The sequence below is a fragment of the Phyllopteryx taeniolatus genome, chromosome 21 (genome assembly GCF_024500385.1).
Source record: "Phyllopteryx taeniolatus isolate TA_2022b chromosome 21, UOR_Ptae_1.2, whole genome shotgun sequence".
Lineage (NCBI taxonomy): Eukaryota > Metazoa > Chordata > Actinopteri > Syngnathiformes > Syngnathidae > Phyllopteryx > Phyllopteryx taeniolatus.
The window spans coordinates 8392495-8417593 of record NC_084522.1 but is presented as its reverse complement, the minus strand read 5'-3'; the positions used below and the strand labels follow the sequence as shown (position 1 = coordinate 8417593).

The following is a 25099-nucleotide window of genomic DNA, read 5'->3' as shown; positions in this document are numbered from 1 at the left end:
CAGCATTATTCAGAATGTCTTGCTCCCAGACACATTTTCAGAAACAGGCAGCTAACAGAGTATTTATTTGGGTGTTTAATTTAACACTGATGGGTGGCCAGGTGCTACAGGGACTCAAATATTTGTATACGAGCACTAAAAAGTAAATTTCTCATATGACACCTTTATTTAAGTGCCCTTTTGGAAACAGGCTTTCTTTTGGAGGATTTGTTTGGGTTTGAGATTCATAAAACAGGAAACCGATGGTCCGATGCCACCTCTTTGTGAGCATTATTCAAACATGAAATAAGCTTCTCCATCAAAGCGGAGCCAGCGTTATAGTCAAATTGCACTTTTATTTATTTATTTATTCTTTTTTAAAGCAAGACCGTTGACCTTGTCGTTGTCAAACATCATGTTTAATCCCATATGAGATGTAGGACGAGACGCAGCGCGGATGTATGCGTAGTCGCTGAGGCCTGACTTGAGCGTTAGTCATCCTTATGGACTCCTACGGCAGGAATTTGTGTGTACATTTAACTCCTCTTTATTGTGGGGATACGTTCAAGACACACCAATCAAAATCCTCAAAATTGTGACCATATAAAAACTTTTTTTTAAATAGTTTTACCTCTTCTACATGGTTGAAACACACTTTTTGAAGTATTCCTTGGTGCCTGTTCTTACTCTCTCGCTGTCAAGAAATGGGATCATATAACATCACTTTAACGTAACAAAAAAAGACTCTCCTACTCTCACAGTTCTCCAAATAAGAAGCAAAACATGCTTGCTTCAAGCTGTTTATTTGTCACTCTAAATACCTAATATATCAGATGCTTTTTGGTTGTTTGCGCCATAGATTGCGAAGCTTTTTTTGTTGTTTTTGTTTTGTTTTTGTTGTTCTTTTATTTGTTATCAACTTACCTTTGCTAGAGGACTATTTATAGTAACCCATTCAGAAATACTTCCATTGTGATTTTTACACTTGTTTATATCATGATATACAGTTCCTGTGAAGAGATTCAATTTATACCATATATAAATTATAGGCCATATTGCCAAGCCCTAAGTAGACATTGTATATTAAACACCAATATATTATACCAACCCCTGTAATTTTGTCTAACAAAAGTCCACTATCTCAAAGCTAACACAAATGTGCAATGCTAATGGAAATTAACCTAACTGTTATGGTGATTATAAAACTTCAAACAACTGCTACTTTAACACAGGGAAAAGCAACACATAAGAACAGAGTACACAACTATACTACCAGGCAAATATTCGCTCTGCTCTTTTGGAACAACGACTATTACCACAATGTGGTACTACATTAATCCATCCATCCATTTTCTGAGCCGCTTCTCCTCACAAGGTTCGCGGGCGTGCTGGAGCCTATCCCAGCTATCATCGGGCAAGAGGCGGGGTACACCCTGAACTAGTTGCCAGCCAATCGCAGAGCACTTACAAACAAACAACCATTCGCATTCACATTCACACCTACGGGCAATTTAGCGTTGCCAATTAACCTAGCATCCATGTTTTTGGGATGTGGGAGGAAACCGGAGGGCCCGGAGAAAACCCACGCAGGCACGGGGAGAACATGCAAACTCCACACAGGCGGGACCGGGGATTGAACCCCGGACCTCAGAACTGTGAGGCAGACGCTCTAACCAGTCACTCACCGTGCCGCCGGTACTACATTAAAGGTGTGCAAATTTGGACTTGCCTGTGTACTGTAAAAACCTGTAAAAAAAAAAATTTAGAAGATTGCTTAAAAATCTGCGAGGGGCTCACTGAGCACAAACTGGTCTTGATATTTGTTCGCACCCCTCCTGCAGCCACACGTAACACATACAGCTTTAGTTTTTCCGGATATTATATAGGAGTTTTCCCATTCCACTGCGCCACCTTTCATCATATACCAAGATGGAGAAGAAGCACTGTCCTTTAAGACGTTAGCTGGTAATTCACGACCAAGTGCCAGCGGCTCCTGCAGACCAGATTTGATTTTAAAACCGACGCTAAGCCTCCTGATGGCTCTATTGTGCCAACAGGGCTTGTGGTACATGATTCACGGGGTACCACATACATTCTCGAGTTTGTTCTTTTTATATTATAACTTCCTCTTAAAATTACTACTTTATCCTTGCGAAACTTATGACTTTTTCCACATAAGAGTAAGGCCTGACTTCAGTGTAAATTCAACTTTCTTGTAAAATGATGATTTTTTTTTCCCCCTAAAATTATGACTTTCTTGTATTCGTTCAACTTTGTTGTAAAATTATGACGTCATACACGCAGTGTTTTCCTGCATTTTTATGATTGTCCTTTTTCTAATTCTCTTACTTGTAGATTTTTTGGGAACCTATCATCTTTATGCTGAAAAACTCACCAATCTAATAATGTATTGCCTTGATGCCATCTTGTGGCATGTAGGTACCTAGGTACTGTGTTGGTGTGAGACACGCCATAGCCCTGTTTAATAGAAAAGTAGTGTTTTCCCGCCATCATGTGGCATTTATAGACAAATTTAAATTTATTTCAGGGAAGGGCGACAATTACTCACAGGTTTTCCCTATTTTAGCAGGGCTTGGTCTTTATCCCCGATGAATATTGGGGGATCCTTGTCATAACTATTTCTCCTAGAGCAACTTCATTATCCTTAATGACTACTTTTTTCGTAGTGGTTCAACTTCTATCTTGTAAAATTATATCATAATTCACCTTCATTCTTGTGCAATTCCGAGTTTATTCTTCTCAAATGGCACCTTTTTGTTGCAATACAGTATATTGTTTTGTAAAAATACGGAAAATTACAAAGAAAACTGGTAATATTGCAACTTTTTTCATATTAGCAGAATGAATCTGAAATATGAATGGATTAAATAAATTTTAAATATTTAATAAATGTTAGTAAATGGTCTTTTTTCTCATAAATTTTGACTTTATTGGATAACTTTTTGTTGTAACTTTTAAACTTTATTGAGAAAATGATGACATTATAAAATTGAGATTTTTTTTGTCATGTTAATTTACTCTTGAAAAATGTATATTACTTCATTTATGACTAATACGAAATTATGATAACGATGTTAATATTTGTTTAAAATTACAACTTTAAGCTTTTTTAAGCTCATTTCTCTTCTTAACACAACTGGTAGTAGTAGTCATTAAATGTTTTCCTTTTTTTATCTACAATTACTGAAACTTTATTTTTTATATAAAATATACTGCGAATAGTATTTTTTTATTATTCTTGAAGAGTTGATTAATTGCAAAATAATTGAACGACATTACGCAAAATGACTTTCTCGTAAACACATTTCTCACATAATATTAAAAAAGATAAGTTCTTGTAAAAATGACTCCTTCCTTTGTGTAAAATGGTGTTGTTTTTTTCTTTTTTTTCTTCTAAAATGGTGTAAGTGGCATAAAATGGTATAAAAGGAGTCTGATTGTACCTTCAAGTGTGTGTTGGCTATGCTAGCACAGGTGAAGACAAGGGGACGTTTATTTGATTATCTTTAAAGTTGGCTCTAATTGGATTTTCTAGGTTTATTATACCCCTGCGGATTTTGACACGGAATAACATAATTACCCTCTCTTTTCACTTGTCCTTTCCCGTCAATCCCCTCCATCCCTTTTTCAGTCCTGTTTGGTCAGTTTGTGCTCTTCCAGACGTCTCTGAACGACGTGGTGGAGATCTACGACGGGCCTACTCAGCAGAACACGCTGCTGTCATCTCTATCCGGGTCCCACTCCGGTAAGGACTGATGGATGAGTATGCTGATGGATGAAAACGTTGTGGAGGTGAGGGCAGGAGGGGTAGGCGTTGGAAACGAATGAAATGTTATCTTGTTCCAGGAGAGTCGCTGCCACTCAGTTTGGGCAATCAGATCACCATTACGTTTACGACGGTGGGACCAGAAACGGCAAAAGGCTTCCACTTTGTCTACCAAGGTCATCATGTCAAAAAAAAAAAAAAGCACCCACTCAACGACGTTATAATGTGATTTTATTGTTATTGTTATATTATTGAATCTACCGAAAGTAACGCCTTCTTCCATTTTCCATTCACCAGCCGTGCCACGGACCAGCGCCACGCAGTGCAGCTCGGTCCCAGAGCCGCGCTTTGGACACCGCCTGGGCAACGATTTTGCGGTGGGTTCTCTGGTCCAGTTCGAGTGCAACTCCGGCTATGTCCTGCACGGCTCCACTGCCATACACTGCGAGAGTGTGCCTGACAACCTGGCGCAGTGGAATGACAGCCTGCCCACTTGTATTGGTAACTGTGCATCCCCAAAATGCAACATCTTAGTAACAATCAAACTAACTAACTAATAATCAAACTTTATTTTTGTAAGATTATTATCTGCTTTATTATTGTAAATTACAACTTTATTGTATGATTTAAGTTTTTTGGTGAAATTTCGACTTTTCAAATTCCAGTTTGTACAACCCTAATTCCAATGAAGTTGGGTCGTTCTGTTAAACATAAATAAAAATCATGTTCAACCTATATTTAATTGAATACACTACAAAGACGAGATATTTAATGTTCAAACTGATAAACTTGATTGTTTTTTGCAAATAATCATTAACTTCGAATTTTATGGCTGCAACACATTCCAGAAAAGCTGGGACAGGTGGCAAAAAAGACTGAGAAGGTTGAGGAATGCTCATCAAACACCTGTTTGGAACATCCCACAGGTGAACAGGCTAATTGGGAACAGGTGGGTGCCATGATCAGGTATAAAAGGAACTTCCCTGAATTGCTCAGTCATTCACAAGCAAAGATGGGGCGAGGTTCACCTCTTTGTGAACTAGTACGCGAGAAAATAGTCGAACAGTTTAGGGACAATGTCCCTCAATGTACAATTGCAAGGAATTTAGGGATTTCATCATCTATGGTCCATAATATCATCAAAAGGTTCAGAGAATCTGGAGAAATCACTGCATGTAAGCGGCAAGGCCGAATACCAACATTGAATGCCCCGTGACCTTCGATCCCTCAGGCGGCACTGCATCATAAACCGATATCAATGTGTAAAGGATATCACCACATGGGCTCAGGAACACTTCAGAAAACCAATGTCAGTAAATACAGTTCGCTACATCCGTAAGTGCAACTTGAAACTCGATTATGCAAAGCAAAAGCCATTTATCAACAACACCCAGAAACACTGCCGGCTTCTCTGGGCCCGAGCTCATCTAAGATGGACTGATGCAAAGTGGAAAAGTGTTCTGTGGTCCAACGAGTCCACATTTAAAATAGTTTTTTGAAATTGTGGACGTTGTGTCCTCCGGGCCGAAGAGGAAAAGAACAATCCGGACTGTTATGGATGCAAAGTTCAAAAGCCAGCATCTGTGATGGTATGGGGCTGTGTTAGTGCCAATGGCATGGGTAACTTACACATCTGTGAAGCCACCAATAATGCAGAAAGGTACATAGAGGTTTTGGAGAAGCTATGCTGCCATCCAAGCAACGTCTTTTTCATGGACGCCCCTGCTTATTTCAACTAGACAATGCCAAACCACATTCTGCACGTGTTACAACATTGTGGCTTCGTAGTAAAAGAGTGCGGGTACTACACTGGCCTGCCTGCAGTCCAGACCTGTCTCCCATTGAAAATGTGTGGCGCATTATGAAGCGTAAAATACGACAACGGAGACCCCGGACTGTTGAACAGCTGAAGCTGTACATCAAGCAAGAACGGGAAAGAATTCCACAAAGCTTCAACAGTTCCCAAACGTTTATTGAATGTTGTTAAAAGAAAAGGTGATGTAACACAGTGGTTCCATTTCCCAGCTTTTTTGGAACGTGTTGCAGCCATAAAATTCGAAGTTAAAGATTATTTGCTAAAAACAATACAGTTATTCAGTTTGAACATTAAATATCTTGTCTTTTATAGTGTATTCAATTTAATATAGGTTGAACATGATTTGCAAATCATGGTATTCTGTTTTTATTTATGTTTAACACAACGTCCCAACTTCATTGGAACTGGGATTGTAAATGAGTAAATGACGGACAAACTCGCTTTTGAGCTAGTTGTGAACAAACATACGAACAAAGAAACTAGCTAAGTATCGAACTAACTGGAAACAAACAAACAATCTACCTCAACATTATAGTACTAATTTTAGCTAGCTAAGCTAATGAGGTTATCTCCTTGCTCCTGATGTTCAAAATGTTTGTTCCAACAGATTTTTAATGATTTTAATAGTACATGAAAAAATGAAATAGCGAAAAAACAGACACACTAGCTATCTATTAAAACTAAAGATAAATGCAGGATCTGGATAAAGCTATGAGGCTATCTGCATAGTCTGTTGAATCCTTTAAAAACACTCTTTTGTTTGTGGCGCAATGTACTACTAATTATTCTATGTTGTTGTTTGCCTATTAACCAAAACTCTATGCAGTGTTGAAAGTAATGTTAGCCAGCTAAGCTAACAAGGCTAGTTGTGGTCCTGGTTTGTATTGCTTTTGGCATTTGAATGATTGTAACAGAAATCTCATTTGTTTCCCACCACTCAGTTCCCTGCGGAGGTGTGTTGAGCTCCCGTCACGGGACCATCCTGTCCCCTGGCTACCCGGAACCGTACGACAACAACCAGAACTGTGTGTGGAAGGTGTCGGTCCCTGAAGGCGCTGGAATCCAGGTAACTGACCTCGCATATCATTGACTTAAAAACTGAGCAAGCTGGGACGTCGGGAGAAGATAAGCGATTATTAGGCAGGATGATGGATGTACATGGACGGATAGTTAGTAGCAAGCGAGAGAGCATCCCGACATGAGCCGATAGCATCTCACGCTAAAAAGATAATGGCTGCTTGTGCGGTAAGCAGAAGCACTCTCGTGACAATGCAGAGATAACCTATTTACTTCACGGGTGACAAACCAGCTCTGAGCAAGAGTGTAGAACAGACACGAAATACAAAACATTATTCCACTGTTTCTTGATGTTATTTATTAACTGTCTTTTATTTTTGTCATTTCTTAGTTAAGTGCGAAAGGTATTTTTGATTTTCTACACACAAACTTGAATTTGCATCAAAATTTTGTTCTACTGTGGACCCCTGTTTAGGGATTCACGAAATTCTGTGATATAGAGAGACCCAATAGAAAAAATCAGATTTTTTTGTTTTTGTTTGTTTGTTTTACCCCTTTCACATGCTTTGAACACCATCCACCCATCCTTCCATTTACATATTCTGTTAAAACACACTTAAACCTATTAAAACACACTTTTTAAAAGTATTCCTTAGTGCCTGTTCTCACTCTCTTACCTAGCTCTCCATATAAGATGCAAAGCGTGCTTGCTTCAAGTTGTCACTCCTTGTTGAAATGTACTATCAAACTGACACATGAAATAACAGAGAATTAAAAATTGTATATTTAAATGCCAAAATGTTCAACCCAACCATATAATTTTGTCTACCTTATATCCACTAGCTTAATGCTAACGTATAATGTGAAACGCTATAGATGGGCTAACAGAAATGTAACAGCTTCCCTTTTTTTTCTTTATAAAATTACAACTGTATGTAGAAATATGCCTTTTCCTATAAACGTGCAACTTTATTCATGTAGAATTGTGACTTCCTCATGAAATAAAAATTATTAAATTCGTAGAATTGTAATTCATATAAAATGATGCATTTCTGCATAAAATGTTCACAATAACATTTTACACAAACGTGTTACAAACAAACATGTTTCACAAAAGTATATGCATTTTTCTTGTGAAATTGCAACTGTATTGTCATAAAGTTCTGCATTTTCTCGGAAAAGTATGCCTTTTCTGTAAATTTGTCTTCATTCACATAGAATTATGCACTTTCTCATAAAAACTGCAACTTTTCTCATGTAAATGTGTCTTTTTCTCCTAAAATTACACCCTTTTCTTGCAATATTACAACTGTCCTTTTAAAATTGTGACATTATACACATGAAATTATGGCTCTGTTTTGACTTGAGACTTATTTGTAGTAGTTGGTTATTCTTGTAAAATGTAAAGTAAAAATTAGCCCATTACTACCGGTACTTTTGTAAAATGTGTTTCTCATAAAATTGTGACTTGATAAAAGAAGCTAACAGGACCGTGTTTTTTTTCTCTTTGTCTAGGTTCAGGTTGTGAGTTTCGCCACGGAGCACAACTGGGACTCTTTGGATTTCTACGATGGCGCTGACAACCACGCACCGAGACTGGGAAGCTACTCCGGTAAGAAACTTGTTTCTTCATGGTAATATTCACTGAAAGCGGACTTGGTGGGTACAAGAGGAGAAACGTTGACCCTGTTGTAGTTGGATTGGCTACAAACAATATACACATTGCCTTTATTCACACCAGAATCAGCTATAGTTACTTCTAATGATGCATTATGAATGTGTAACTGACATTATCAATCAATCCCTCAGATCAACGTCATCAAACTAATTTGTATCACATGCAATATTTACTTTTGTTTAACCTTTATTTATCCAGGTAAGGCAATTGAGAACAGATTTGAATTTGCAATGCCAACATGAAAATAAATATAAATATACACACTCGCAATGATATTGCCACGTAATGACCCCTTTGTTTAGTCTCCTACAGAAGACCTTTACAAAATAACATATTCTATTCAAGGAAGATTATAACTTTGTTGTAAAATTATGACTTTTAGTTCGTAATAGTTTAACTTATTTTTTGCAAAATTATTAGATTATATACAAACATAGTAATTGAGGCTATTTATCACAATTTAACAACTTATTATTATCATAATGGTTTAACTTTATTCTTGGAAAAGTTACATCTTTGTTTGCATAAAGCAATGATATTTTCCGATAATACAACAATATGTAGTAATATTTTAACTTTTTTGTTGAATTATTACAACATTAAGGATTTGACTAATAATCTTACTTTTATAATAGTTCAAAATTATTCTTGTACAATTATAATTTCATTCTCATAAAATTACACCATTTTTATTTTGCAATATTGTTTTCATGTAAAATTATGATATAAAAAAAAATTTTCTTCTCCCAATATTATGACTTTTTACTTGACTTTTGCACTTTTACACTTTTCACATACAATTATGGCTTGTTTTCTAGTTGTACTATGACTTTATTCTTGGACAATAAGATTGTGACGCAGTTATGACTGTCGTAAAGGTTGCTGTATTACAATTTGTTTTCTTGTAGTAGTTAATTATTTCTGTATGATGATATGAACATTTAAAGTAAAATTTCTCATAATGTTAATTCATTCCCGTAATATTACACTTTTTTAAATTAATTAAAATGTGTTTTTCATAGTAATTTATGATTCGTGTAAAATTACGACTATTGAGGTGGAGTTATGTTTTTCTCTTTTTTTATCGGTGTAAATGTTCACCTTTTTCCATGCAATGTTCATTTATTCACATAACATTGCCCTTTTTTTCCGTTTGAAAATGCTCATTTATTGATGTAAAAGTCTAAACGTTTTCCAAAAATAAGTTTTATCTCGTAGTAGTTATAATTTATCCATTTGATATCTTGTTTTTGTTTGTCTTGCTTTTAATTTAAAAAGCTGACCACCTTAGCAAGCTGTGCCAAATTTCTGCTATCGATGCATCAAGTTTTTATTTAGTTAAGAATACTGCAAATGTACAGCTTTTAATGAAATCCTTCCAAAATACTCATTATTTATCATAAAACTCACACCGTTAATTACGCTGTGTCATCCATTATTCATTGAGGAAGGAAAAAATATATTTATATATTTATAACGTTCTGTCATGATATTAAATGGAATTTCCTGTGGAATGGGGAAAGGAACAGCAGGGAGGCTAATTAATTCACCTCAATAGTGCCAGCCAATCACATCCATCAGCCCACGAGAACAACAGCACCAACAGCAACAAAAAACAGGGATGCCCTCACATTTAACCGTCAAACTGGTTGAAAAATATCACAGCGCAATATTAACTCGGATGCGCGAAGGTGACATTTTAGCACTGAGTAGCTCATCGAAGATTAGCATTCCATAACATGAAAGGACATCACGAGGCAGAAACACGGTGAACTGTTACAGCTTGGCGTCAGAAATGTTCTTACTTCTCAACTAGGTCAGGTCAACATTACTGCTATCAAATGAAACATATAGGCCTCAAATAAAAAAATTGAAAAAAGTGATACCTTTGCATCTTCTTCCAAAAGAGAGATAGGGGGGAGGGGGAGTCTTTGTTATGTTTGCTGTCAGATGGTCATCAGTTTCACCAGGTGTCTCTTTCTTTCTTTCTTTCTTTCTTTCTCTATTTCTGGCTTTCAGGCACCACCATCCCACCACTGCTCAACAGCACATCCAACAACCTCTACCTCAGCTTCAGCTCCGACATCAGCGTCTCTGCTGCCGGGTTTCACCTGGAATATACAGGTATCAGCCCATCAGGACCCAGTGGTGACTGCATGAAGGGGCTCAGGTAGCACTGCCCCACCATATAATATTGGATATTGGATTCTCTATAAACTTTGTTGCATGATGCTGGCTGACTCCCAGGTTTGAGACAATTGTTTAAATATTCCAATTTATGCAAGCCTTAATCATTAAAGACTTTCAAAGGGCTTCTTCCACAGTTCACAAAAATCAACAACATCCCCTGGTCAAAAGAGACTAGTTACACACTATATGTCATTTTACATATACAAATGTCAAAGTGTGACTTTCTCTGCGTTCTTTCACAAAATAATAACCTAATTCTGGTCAAAACAAATTATAATTCTCACAATATTGCACCTTAATTCTCATCTAATAAAACAAAAGGACCTAAAAAGATTTTTTTTTTTTGTAATTGTAATTTTATGTATGCAAAATTAATAATGTATACACCTTTTTCCTCAAAGGATGGTGATTTGTTATTGAAAAATTACAATTTTCTTTCTTATAAAATTACGACTTTTTCTTTTTGAAATATTGTGACTTCATGTAAATGAATAATTTTTTTCTCAGAACATTTTCTTCGCCTACAACATTATCTGGTAATATTTTTTCTTCATTCGAACTACGGTTCCTAGCGAAGCAATAGAGGTGGAAGTATAGGCATTAAAAAATTGGGCCGTTTTCTCGTAAAATTGTGACTTTATTTGCACAAAATGTCATTTTCAGCTATCGGTTTGGAGTCATGTCCAGAGCCCCAAACTCCAAACTACGGAATAAGACAAGGGGATCGTTTTATGGTTGGCGACGTGGTACAGTTCTCCTGCGAACAAGGATACTCTCTCCAGGTAAGCCCACACAGACTTTCTCTTTCATTTCTAATCCTTTATCCTCACAAGAGTTCAAATTCATTGTTGTAAAATAACTTTATGCATGGAAAAACGGAGACATCATACTCATAACTCTTCTACTTTATAAGACAATGAGATTTATTATAGCCAATGGATTAGTGCAGTTCTCCTTGCGAGCAAGGCTATTCTCTTCAGGTGAGACCACACGCTTATTGCTGAAGAAAAAGAGAGCACATTAAAACACTCAGTTATTAAAAAAAAAATGTTTAGTGTCTCAGCTCATTCTCTCTTTTATTAATCCCCTCGGCGGCACAAAGCAAAAGTACTGAAAACAGTGAATCAGAGGGAAACATCACTACACACACGCTGCAATGAATAATAAATGTCTCTACCTCATCTCTGTGGGTGGGCGAAATTGTTCTATTGTAATTAATGAGGTTGACTATGCTTTCAACCGTTTTTTTTTTTTAAACATTGTAGGGAAACGCCCACATAACCTGTATGCCAGGACCTGTTCGCAGATGGAACTACCCGGTGCCTCTTTGTCTTGGTAGGTAACACATTATCACACTTACCGGCCAGAAAAGGCGCCATGTCTTCCATGTTTACTCAAATAAATACCTCACCTCAAATACAGTACACACCTCCTTTTTGAACACCCATCCATCCATTCTCTAAGCCGCTCATCCTCACAAAGGTCGCGGGAGTGCTGGAGCCTATCCCAGCTATCATCGGGCAGGAGGCGGGGTACACCCTGAACTGGTTGCCAGCCAATTGCAGGGCACATAGAAACAAACAACCAGTCACACTCACCATCACACCTACAGGCAATTACAGGCAATTCAATTAACCTACCATGCATGTTTTTGGGATGTGGGAGGAAACCGAAGTGCCCGGAGAAAACCCACGCAGGCACGGGGAGAACATGCAAACTCCACACAGGCGGGGCCGGGGATTGAACCCCGGTCCTCAGAACTGTGAGGCAGACGCTCTAACCAGTTGTCCACCGTGCCACCTTTTTGAACATCTGAAGGAAAAAAAGAGGTCAGTTGAAAGCCCTCCCAAACATTTCAGTCATAAAACAAATAATAGGCAACTTTGCCGGAGCGACATTTCATGACAAACGTTTGTTTTTCTCTCATAATTTTTCAACTGGCGGCATAGTGAACGACTGGTTAGCATATCTGCCTCACAGTTCTGATGACCGGGGTTCAAATCCATGGCCCGCCTGTGTTGAGTTTGCATATTCTCTCCGTGCCTGCGTGGGTTTTCTCGGGGTACTCCGGTTTCCTCCCACATCCCCAAAACATGCGTGGTAAGTTAATTGAAGACTCTAAATTGCCCGTAGGTTTGAATGTGAGTGCGAATGGTTGTTTGTTTATATGTGCCCTGCGATTGGCTGGTGACCAGTTCAGGGTGTACCCTGCCTCTCGCTCGAAGATACCTGGGATAGGCTCCAGCACGCCTGTGACCCTAGTAAGGATAAGTGGTACAGGAAATGGATGGATGGAGGAATTTTTCAACTTTATTAAAGTAAGATGTTTGTGTCTTTTCCATTAAATTTGAACTTTCTCCCAGTGATAGTTCAACTTTCTTTTTTCCATATAACTTAATTTATTGAAAATTGTAACATTTTTTTTTTTTTTCTTAAAATTTTATGTAAAATTATTTTTTTTTTCTTGTGAAATTTGGACCTTAGCCTTATGATGTGACATCATTATTTGCCATCATTATTAAAACTTTAGCCTGTAAGTTGACTACTCTGTTCACGTAAAATTATACTTGTTTTCTCGTAAAATTTAGATTCTCTTTGCAATATTCTGCTCTTTTGCTACTGTTAACCTGTTAGCATTTTATCAATGTTTATTAGAATTGGTAGTCAATTTCAGGCCAAGTTGTAAAAGCCTAGAAAACAAAATTTTAGCATGTTAACATTTCATTAGTTCTCATTCAAACTACAGGTACCTAATTAACACTCATTCATGGCCATTGACAGCTTTTGAAGTCAAATATCCAGGGCTAACAGTGAATGAGTTAAATGGCATTATGTAAAAATCCTTATTGATCTGGCGTTCTTTCTGTACACAGATTGCTATTTTTCTATATGCTAGCACACCAACTGTTAGCATGATAATGTTATATTTTATTTATTTAATTTTTTTTAACCTGTCCTGTTCCCTGCATGGCCATGCAGAATGGTGGATCTGTATGCCTTCTGTGCTGGAACAGTTTTGCTGTGCAACAGGGAAGTTTTAAATACCGTTTTTTTTTTTTTTTTTTTTTTAAATTAAATGCAGCTGTACCCGGCCCAGGCTCCGCCTCATCATGCCTTGTGCCAGGCCCCCAGGGGACCCTGAATGATAATGTTTTATTGATTCTCATTATAAATAGTACTGGACTACAGGGCAAGAAGTAATATCCGTAATCCTGAACGCTTTTCTGTACTCTGGTTACCATCTTGCTTCATCTTACCTTATCAACCATTAGCATGTTAGCATTGACTCTAGCATTGCACATAAGCACAACATAATGAAGGTTGTTAGCATGCTTGTTGTTAGCGTTGTTAGAATGTCCGTTTCAGCTTTTGAATAATGCAAACAGCAATGGTGGAGCAATGCCCAGCGTGATTAGCTCTCAGTGTGAGTGAATTTTAAAGGCTGTGGTGGGAAATAAGTGCTCTTGGTCAGCGTGATTACCCATGAGCTGCCACTGATGCATCTAAATTGGATGTTTATCTTTGACCTTGCGCTGGAAATTAATTGGATATCGCCCTGCGTCGCTTTTTTTGAGTGAGTGTGACGGGGAATCTATTGAAGACTCCATTTGCATGCAAAAAAACAACTCAAAAGGTCCTCCGTGTTATTATTTTTTATTTTGTGTTCTTCTTGTGCGTCCCCAGCACAATGTGGTGGGTCCCTGACGGACGTAAGCGGTGTGATCCTCAGCCCCGGTTACCCTGGCAACTACCCCAGCGGATTAGACTGCACTTGGACCGTAAATTTACCTGTCGGCTTTGGTAAGAAACGCTTAAACTCTTTTTTTATTTTTTTCCCCCCGGTTTTCCTTTAGCGGTACATTATAGTGTCCCACAGAGCAAAAACTGGGCTTTAAAAACAAGGAAAAAAAGTGAAATTACTCAAATTATGTAATATTTAATTGTTGCACAGTGAACAGCCGATAGAATACGAACATTTTAGTTGGCAAGATTTAAACAACAAGTAAACATAGCTACCCTTAAAAAAACACTGATGTTTCAATAGAATAAGAAAAGACACTTACCTTTAGAACTTCACGTTTTGCAGTGCCATTTGCATAAATGTCCCAAGTTGCTCATGGGAAGGATATTATACCCACAGATTAGTATTTTGTTCGCATGTTATACCTATTTTTTGGCCACAAGCTTTTTGTCCACATATTGTGGAGACACACTAGTCGAAAAGCTGCTCACTAGTAAGGCTTTCTTCCATTGCTGTCATTTTTGCACTCTAGTAGGACGACTACATGTTCAATTCAAATAAAATTAAATTTTATTTAAATAGGACTTTTCATACATTAAAATGCATCACAAAGTGCATTACAGAGATAAAATAAATCAATTAAAATAGCAGGAAATATAAAAGAAACCACCCCTCCCATCACGACATATACTCTAAACGCAGACACATCCATGCAATTGTTATTAGTTTTTTCCCCATGTCATGCCTGGGTCTCCGTAGTGAATCTCATTATGTTTTGTTTGTATTTGCGTAGGCATTCATCTGAAGTTTGTCAACTTTTCCACGGAAGCCATCCACGACTACCTGGAGATCCGCAGCGGTAGCCTAGAGACAGGCTCGGTCATCGATCGCTTCAGCGGTCCGCTCATTCCCAAAGCTCTGTTCAGCACCACCCACCAGACCAGCTTCTTTTTCCACAGCGACTACTCACAGAATAAGCCAGGCTTTCACATCACCTTTCAGGGTAAAATTATACACCGTCTTCTTCACACCGCTGATCAGTGATGAGAAACTCATGGAGGTCACGTATCATAAATTTTCGACAAAAAATGTCTTTATTCCATGTGAATAAAGTCGCAAAAAGGTTGTAATTTTATTAGGGGAAAAAAAGTCATTGTAGTTCATCATGTTCAATTATGACTATGATTATCATGATAAAATTCTATTCTATTTTTTCTCGTTATAGTTATACTTTATTCTTGTAATGACTATTGACTTTTATTGCCATTTGTCGCAAATGTCGCAAATTTTTTTTCCACTTTTATAACTTTTTCTCACAGCAGTTTAAGTTTATGATTGTATGTAATACTCAAACATCCTTAGCAACTTAAAATCAGGACATTTCTGTCACAATATTGTGACTTTATCCTCATATTTAGATTTTAACTAGTGAAAGACAACACAGATGATCAAAACCGCAGCCAACTCAGGAACCTTGTTATTTAATTCATACAATTTATTTCACTATAACTTAATTTCTGGGCGGCTGACGACTAAAATAATGAAGATGTTCATATGGGCCATTGAAAATATAACAGGTCGTGCATTCTCTCTGGCGTAGGAACATTAAATTTTTTTTACCAACTTTCAAATTTGCACAAACAGATTCAATTAGTTCAAGCTTCTCATGATTAATGTGCGAGTTATTCTGTCAAAAAAATATATGATTACCAACTCCATAACATGACTTCAGTTTGATGTTCTTGTGCAAACAGGATGGAGTGAAGTAGTCACGCTAATGTGACATTTTAGAATTGGTATTTCTCTCCTGATTTTTTTAGTTGAGATCATAGATTGAAAGGCTACAATTTGACACATTTCAAGCTCTGATACCATCACATGCACCATTTTTTAAAAACGTTTTCTACATTTTTCAATGGTTTTTGTTTGATTTAAAATGATGACATGATTATATTCTCTCCTTAGAGTTTGATAAAGCGTTCAGTAATTATTTCTACACGTGTATTTAAAATTAAATGTACTTATTTGTATTTTTTTTTTCCATTTTTCTCATGACTTTCTGACATACTGGTAATTAATAACCTTCTGGGTTTAATAGTTAATTTATTTCAAGTTAATGAAACATAAACCCCAGAAAATAATTCCAATATTGTAGGGCAATACCTAAAAAAGAAAATCTCTACATTAAGTTTTCATTACATTTGTAATCATGACATAGTACTGTATATTACACTTCTACACTTCTTCAATTCAATTAAAAATGTCTAATTTTTACAAAGCGACATTATCTTCTAGTTATTTTTTCTGTCTTAAACTATTTCTTGAGAGCCCCTAGCGTTTTTTCAAATTTAAATTAAATTATATGTTCACCTTGATTTTCATCATGTCTTTCTGTCATAATTATAAACTTTTTAAATTGTATTTTTAACTTTTTAAAAACTTTTTAAATTTGAAAAATAACACCCAAAAATTATAGTTATTGTAGTAGTAGTAGTAGTAGACATTTTTCTGTTACTTTTCTACATAGTTTTTTTTACATGTATCTTTCTTATAGTGTGTTAAAATCTGAAAATTTAAAATATCTACAATTTTTTTGCAAAGTGACACCATCTCTCTATACTCTCAAGGAATTGCATGCTATAGTTATTCTTATACCTACATATTTCTTTTTCCCCAAAATGTATTCTCGTAACATTTCTAACAATATTGCAACGTTAATTGTCACCGCCTTTTTTCTTGTAGACTTTTTTTTTTTTTGTCTCGTAATATTGTAAAGTAATTGTCATAATATTTAGACATTATAGTTAAAATCAAGAATCCTAAAATTTGGGATTTAGTGTAATTTGAATATAAACATCTTTTTTCAGACTTATGCATGTTTATCCTTTTATAGGCCAGCTATTAACATACTTTTTTTTCCTATAATAATTGACTTTCATGACGGAAGAAACCACACCGTTCTACTGTCTTATCATAAGACGTTGTATTCGTTTAGTTGACCAAATGTGGTTCCACAAACTAATTGGCATTGGTCCTGTATCTTTTACAGCCTACCAGCTGCAGAGTTGCCCGGACCCCCGACCTTTCCGTAACGGCATCGTGATCGGCACTGACTTCAGTGTGGGGATGACAGTGTCCTTTGAGTGTCTTCCCGGCTACTCCCTGATCGGGGACGCTTCCCTGACGTGTTTGCATGGCGTTAGCCGTAACTGGAACCACCCGCTACCACGATGCGAAGGTAAAGGGGGGGGGAAACAGGACTTATTAACTAGATAATAAGTGCATAAAACCGTGGCAATAGTAGTGTAATTAATATCCGTTCCATTACAGTTATCTCAATTTCCAGGCCTACCTGTTTTATATGCATAGCGGTTCCCATTCAAAACCTGACAAATGCAATTTTTATTAAAACTGTTTGATATGGAGGAGCGCTGCAATAAAAGCACAAATAATGGAAAATGCAATTAGGAAAAGCGCGTGTGACCTGTAGCTTTATATATATATATATATATAAAAAAACAAAGATTTATTAGGAAAGGCACTAAAAGGAGTGTTGTGATACAACTGCAGTTAATTGCAGAGGAAGAATCATATCACCTAGCTATAATACTCTTATTTTATTAGGACTTTTATCCAAGTACCGTTCGAGTGGCCATTTTGAGGACTTCTGCTTTTACTGTATGTCCCTTAATGTGGATTATTCCCTGTTGTGATGGTAAAACAACACCAGTAATACAGCTAAACACCAATGGGGAGCTGCAAAATTTGAAATAAATATAAATGTTGATGAGGTTGAAGGTAGCGCGTGGCTTAAAAAGTTTAGGCAAGCGTATTACCCAGTGGTCATAACACTAAAATGTCCGTAATGTTTGCTATTATCGCCCCTAACAGCTCTTTGTGGTGGAAACATCACCTCACTAAATGGAACTATTTACTCTCCCGGTCACCCTGAGGAATACCCCAACTTCCAGGACTGTGTGTGGAGCGTGAGGGTCCCACCTGGACACGGGATCTACATCAACTTCACAGTGCTGAGCACAGAGCCCATATATGACTACATCACCGTGTGGTAGGTTGCCATTTTGTTGCATGGAATCATCACAGCTATTATGTTTAATGTAGGGTTAGGGTTAACCCTTAAAATAAACTTGAAAGTGGTCCGGTTACGATGCATCATAACTAAAGAACTTTAACGCACCTTTTTCTTTGCTGGTCTGTTTGTATCTTAAAGATGACCATAAATGTCAGCCTAAAAACGAACAACCGTAAATTCCCCCAAAATTGTGCATTTTAAATGCAATACAAGGCTACTGTTAAACTTTGACTGCAACTGCCATAAAATTGACAATAGTTGTGCAACAGAAAACAAGAATAAAATAAATCTAAAAAAAAGCTGCAGAGCTTTAAAAAGGACTTCTGTAAATCCTGCAAAAGTTGTGCATCTTAAAGAAAGACTACTGTAAATCTCACAAAAGCTACACAGGGCAAATTAAGCCCATGGAAAATCTGACTACCATTAATCTCACAAAAATTGTGCAACGTAAAACGACTATAATAAATGACACAACAGTGGCACAGCTTTAATACAGCTACACGAGAGGTTGACCATGCTGAAGACTATTGTAAATCTTACAAAAGTTGCACAGGTTAAAATAAGACTACCGCACATTCCACGAAAGATGCCCAGCCTAAAGTGAGACTGCCATAAATCTCAGGAAACTTTGCACATCTTATAACAAGACTTGCATAAAATCCACAAATGCTGCGCATTTCAAAACAACTCAACCATAAAACTCCCCCCAGAAAATGTCAAAAGTTAAGGTTTGACTGTGACTACCATAAATTTCACAAAAGTTGTGCAACTAAAACAAGCTAGCGCCACAGCTTTCAATAACACTACTGTAAAACCGACGAAAAGCTCTACAGTGTATGATGAGACTACTGTAAATCCCATAATAAAACAGGACTACCCTAAACTGTGAATCCTTAAATCACTTTTTCTGAGTTTTAGAACTTTAAACCAGATTGTAAACAAGACAAAAGTTGTGCAGGTTTTAACAAGACTACCCTAAATCTCATGAAAGGAGCTGAACAGAAAATTCACTTTTTTAGTTTGTTTTTTTCCCCCCCAAGGACGTCCACTTTAATGCCTTTCTGTGACTTTTCCAGTTTTCTCAGTATCTCTGCTCCAATGTGCTGATGACACTCTAAGCTCAGTGGCCACTTTTCCCTTTTAAAAAAAAATTCACAATAGCTCCTTGTTAGAGAACAGCAATTTGTGCAAAACGTACTCAAACACTGAACAGTTGGACATGTGCATTCACAAGTTCAAAGAAGGTAAAGATGAAGGTTCGTGAATCTTAGCTTCATCCTGAAATTTCACCCCAAAGCCCATTATCTCTAATTTTTTGTGAGTAGTGTACATCCCAAATTTAAAAATTGTAAAATCTATCACTGACAATGTTTGACTTCTGTTCTGCACTGCCTTGTAATTAGCTAGTCCATGTTCCCGGGAGTGTTTGGCTTCGTGAAAATTGCATTTGTGTGAATGAATTGCTGAAATCACACACAGAGAAAGACATTGACACTTGCATCATCACGCCCGCTGCCATAAAACCGCCTCTTGGCGGGGAGTGCCGTTTGCGTGGCGGGAGTGCCATTTTTACAGCAGACCTCCTCGGATCTCAAGCCAGATGCCGGCTGTCGAGTTTGACTGCTAATTGGTCTCAAACCGGAAGCGATCATACAGTATATGCCGAATCCTCCCTTCACGGTATGCATCACAGTTTAAAAGCCACAACGGAGGCCGGCTGAGAGGACTCCTAATGTGGATCACTGGGAAAGGGATGGTGTGTTCCCCCCACCCCGTTTGTCACTTGTAATTAGCCTAATCCGGAGTCGCTCAAACAACAGAGGAAGGGGGATGTCATGATGATGCTTTTTAATCACGGACAGTTGGTAAATTCCACCCCTGCAGCCCGACGGGAGGTGCTCGTTGTGTTACGCAGCAGGCCTGGCGGTTAACAGATTACTTCCTGTCTGGTAGTTGTGCTGACTGAGGTTACGGTGGGAAATAATCTCCCTAGACACCAATGACATTTTACGCTCAGGAGTTCTCCCGAAATGGCTCTTTTAAACCAAAATGGATGATTCATTACATTTCACGCATGGGTCCTTGAGTCTTTTTCAGGCGTTCCATGTCCACCAAATTTCATGTTGATTAGTCAAATGTGTTTCATGGGCTATTTTTTTTTAAACATTCAAAACATTTTCAATTGTCAATCTTTGACTGGATTGGCAAAAAAGCTTGGCAATGTTGCGTCACCCATCTTTTTACGATACCTGCTTCCAATTGAAAGTCATTCTAGCTAGTCTTGCTAGCGTCAGAGCATAGCATTATCATTTTGAGCTAATAACAGCATACCATTATTTGACAGTTGATACGTTTACCTTGAAGCAGATACATTTTTGACAGATCAAATAACTATGCTTCTAAATTAGACATTTGACTATAAAGTTAACAATGAATTAATGAGTCTGCTACCTAGCAAGCTTTAAGATAGCGCACTGTTTAATATTACAAATTGAAAGCAATAGACCTGTACATCCAGGAGCACATAGTTAGCCTTATTAGCTCAGCTAGCCAAGGTTGTTTGAGCCGTAATAGTAACTAGGAATTCCTAATATTTTACAGATAATCAAAAAAGAAAATAGATTTATCTACAGCCTGCATTTATCTCTCTAGTTGAGCAAAAGAATGAAAATATCTTTTAACCTCGCAGAATAACATGATCACATTTTCCAAGAAAAGTCTATTTGCAGTGAACAGAAAATGAGTTACCATGTATTACAAGATCAAAAGTGTAGAAAAATGTTCTACTTTGAAACATAATGATATTTGTGTAGTTGTTGCATGAGAAAAAAGCCCCAAGCCAAAAATCCACAACGGTCTTTGGCATGTTATTCTTTTAAACTAACGACACATTAATGAGCTCCAATGTCCCCGCGACGCCGGCGACAGAGCCAATTCTATTTGAACCCTCGTGTCATCAAGAGACATAAAAAATATGCTTGCTTCCAAGCAAGTTTGTATTTGGAGTTTAGCCTTCAGTTACTGCCAATGATAGATTTTGAGCAAACAAACCTTCCAAGGTTATTTTACGTAGTAGGAAAATAACAGTAAAATGTCCATGGACCTTGTCTTTACGTATGTTTTTTGGCGACATCCTCACAAGGGTACTTTGTCCTGATCTTTAGCGGAGTGCTTCCAGCTTTTGTCTCATAAATATTATCCAACCTCTTCTACTATCTTTTCTCGCCCATTTCCTGACAACAAATGACCACTTAATGAGGGCAATAACTGCATGTCCTCTCCCCCAACATTCTGGGAAGACTTTGCAAACCAAGTTGAAGCTGAGTTTTCTGTATTGTTTACTGCAGGGATGGCCCAGACCAGTCGTCTCCTCAGATCGGCCAATTCAGCGGCAACACGGCTCTGGAGTCGGTCTACTCCACCTCCAACATCATCCTCGTCAAATTCCACTCTGACTTCTCCGGAGCTGGGTTCTTTGTTTTGAGCTATCACGGTAAGCGACGATGTCGTTAGTTGATGACTTTGATCTGTTTTCCTGTTGTTGATGATGTGGATTATTCAGTTTCATCCTTGTTAGTTTACCTGAAGATGTGCCTCTTGTAGGAAGAGAGGGTTGAAGCATGGCTCTAAAAAGAACAATTTAAAGTTAGGGTAGATCAAAACTTAGTCAGGTCTGAACCACTTGTGCCATCTGCTAGTTGTTAAGTAGTGAAAATACAACTTGTTGTAAAATACAACTGGGCTACATTTACTTGTCTCATGGCTGTTCCCAGTTGTGAAAGGAGTTTTTGCCCCTTAAACTACAAATTTCTCCCAAACTAATTCTGCTTCCCTTTCTGCATATCTACTTGTAATATCATTTACACCCCGTTTAGGAAGAGAACTAGCTGGAACGAAATTGTGTTCACTGTACCTTATTCTGATTATTTTCAAGTCAAATACATGTTTTCCCTTCATTCCACAAAGAAACTGCATCTCACTCTCTGCAAATGTACAAGTATGCCACCATTATAAAGGAGACTGTGGACCAGCATCGACCATTACAGCCACGTGAACACCTACACATAACCAAATCCACCAACAGGATACTCGATGCTTGTTTCGAGTGATCGCCAGTGATGATGACTCTGACAAGTGCAATTTGTCCAAAATAATTCACTGTAACGGGGTAACTGTTGTGCTTTACTACATACATTTGGTAACTTGTGCCTTCCTCGGGCTGTTTCCAAATACATTTGAAATGTTCTTCTTCTTCTGCATATCTAAGTCTTTGCCTTCCCATTTAGGCAGAAAACTATTTTAGAATTACTTGTGCCTTCCTCTGGTTTTCCCAAGTAGAGAAATCCAGTTTTTCCTTACATGCAAAAAGTTACCCAAACACACTCCCTGTTGTTCTCTGCATATAAATTTGTTATAGCTTTGGCTGCCCATTAGCAAAAAAACTAGTTGCGCCTGACATCCACTTTATTCATTATGTTATATTTTGTCCAGGTCAACTCACCTTTTTTCCCCCAATTCAAAGTGTTTCCTCAAACAAACATCGCCGTGCCTTCTGCAAGTCTATTTGTAATGTCATTGACTGCCTGTTTCGGCAGCACACTACTTACTGTAGGCCGGAATTACTAGTGCCTTTTTTGGCTGTTGCCAAGAAAATGTTTACCCTAGGTTCAAAATGTTACCAAAACTTTGCTTGACTCTCTGCCTATCTACTTATGTCAGCGACTGCCCGATTAAGCAGAAAACTAGTTGGTCCCCAATGTCTGGCTGATACCAAGTTTTTACAGTGAATTTAGTTTTTCTTTACATTTGAAAAGCTCACCCAAACATTGCCTGCATCCCCGCGTATCTACTTGTAATATCCTTGACTGCCCGTTTAGGCAGAAAGCTGGGCCATGAGAGGGCACAATTAACAATTAAGATACTGTCAACAAGTGGTGGTTTTCTAGCTCAAGGACCACATTCAACACGATTTTAAACTAAAAGTTTCTTGTGGCATTCCATTTATCTCTGAGATAGATATTATGCCGTTTTTCCTTCCTCCGCAAAAGTTGCCTTTTGGGGCGTAATTTTTAATTAAACACTAATTTCTTGTGACGTTACTGACTCTGTTTATCCTTCACAGCACAGTTTTATCACACACTGGCGCGTGGGCATACACACACACTCACACATGCACACACTTACACAAACACACAGAGATGCAGGCACACACACACACACACACACACATTCATACATATACTATACATGACAATCTCCCGTCCTCTCCTTGCAGTTGTATCATTTGTGTCTTTCCAGAGTTTTCTGTTCATCGCTCCTCCATGCAAGTGTATTTTTTAGTTTTTACACTTTTTCACAGATGTCAGGCTCTTAATGAAACATGCTGGCAGGTTTTAGCTGTCGAAAACAAGATCAGTCCCATATGGTGGAGCGTTTTGAGGTTTTTCTTTGAGCTCGTTGGTGGATATATACTGTGGCTTGCAGTTGGATAAAAAGTAGGACGCTGCTTGTTAGTGTTAATGTGCATAAAGTGGTGAAGGTGCACTTAATAGTCATACATACTTCAGATTGTACAGGTGTACCAAATGTTTTGACCAGTGACAGTGACTGAAATTTCTTTTTTCTCTCCAATATGTGCTCAATAGCAACTTTCAGATTTTTTTCAGGATTCAGCCCCTAAAGCCATTTTGACTTAACTGCATTCAATTAAAAGGTTGTAATAAGCCATGCCAGAAAAGATACAAGAAGCCTGCCATTTTTGTTTTAAATGATCATTTTGGGGTAATTTTTTCATCTTCATTTCCAAGGATTCTTGAAAGCGTAAGTTATCCAACAAATGTTGTCAACTGCTACCAAATTTAAGCCCTGAAAGCCAGGTTCACTCAGTAACATGAAAGTTAATGGCCATGTCTATAATTAGTAGACCCACAAAAAAGAATCAAGAGCCTATGCCTGAAAAGACACAGGAAGTCTGCCATTTGATTTGGTCATTTCCAGGGATCCTTCCCAAAAACAAACTTGACCGAGAAATTTTGCTTTGCTTTATTTATTTATTTATGTATTTGTTTGTTTGTTTGTTTTTATCATAAGTCGGCCTACAACCTCGATCCACCTCATGTCTCAAGAACCCATACTCAAAAAGACATTGGAACGAATCCATTTTGGCTTGAAGCTGCCATTTTAGAGTCATGTTGGCATTTTCCATTGGTCCTTCAAAGATGATCTTAACCGTGAGATTTTGTCCGACTTCTACCAAATTTGATCCCTCGAAGGTAGTTTCACTTAGCTGCATGAAATTTAATAACCATATCTGCAGTATCATGAGAAGGCACAGAAAGAATAATCAAGGTCCAATACCCGAAAAAATACTGAAAGGCTGCCATTTTGTTTTGAAGCAGCCATTTTAGAGCCTTGTCGGCCATTTCCCTGGGTCCTTCAAAAACTAAAATGACCGAGACATTTTGTCTTACTGCTACCAAATTTGAACCACGTAAACAAGACAAATGGGCCACGCTAAATTGCGAAACCTTTGCGTGTGGGTAGAGCATGGCGGCAAACTTTGATGACTTGCCATAGAACGCTAAACTTAACTCCACAAGGTCAGCGCTTGACAAAGAAGCGTAGGTTAGTGAGCTCTATGGATGTTTTTAGGGATCTCATGCACATACATAGTGCATAGATAAATCTGCATGCTTTTTATATGCACGAGGGCAGCAGATACTTATTGGCAGGTCTCATTTTCATCGTCAATTTCATCCTAACTTAACTGTATTTTCTCCCTCTCCCGCTCGCTCGTT

General features: G+C 37.7%; 1 protein-coding gene across 6 annotated transcripts in view; it reads left to right on the top strand.

Moving 5' to 3' along the window:
• csmd3b (CUB and Sushi multiple domains 3b) overlaps nucleotides 1-25099 on the top strand; it is a 386559-nt gene that overhangs the window by 317861 nt on the left and 43599 nt on the right. For all 6 annotated transcript variants that reach the window (XM_061760284.1, XM_061760282.1, XM_061760283.1 and 3 more), the window contains 13 exons: nucleotides 3632-3745; nucleotides 3847-3942; nucleotides 4064-4267; nucleotides 6524-6648; nucleotides 8115-8211; nucleotides 10297-10401; nucleotides 11131-11249; nucleotides 11733-11802; nucleotides 14152-14268; nucleotides 15003-15212; nucleotides 17259-17447; nucleotides 18101-18278; nucleotides 21650-21795. In XM_061760284.1, coding sequence (XP_061616268.1) covers nucleotides 3632-3745; nucleotides 3847-3942; nucleotides 4064-4267; nucleotides 6524-6648; nucleotides 8115-8211; nucleotides 10297-10401; nucleotides 11131-11249; nucleotides 11733-11802; nucleotides 14152-14268; nucleotides 15003-15212; nucleotides 17259-17447; nucleotides 18101-18278; nucleotides 21650-21795 — 1770 coding nt within the window. The remainder of the gene's footprint in view (nucleotides 1-3631; nucleotides 3746-3846; nucleotides 3943-4063; nucleotides 4268-6523; nucleotides 6649-8114; nucleotides 8212-10296; nucleotides 10402-11130; nucleotides 11250-11732; nucleotides 11803-14151; nucleotides 14269-15002; nucleotides 15213-17258; nucleotides 17448-18100; nucleotides 18279-21649; nucleotides 21796-25099) is intronic.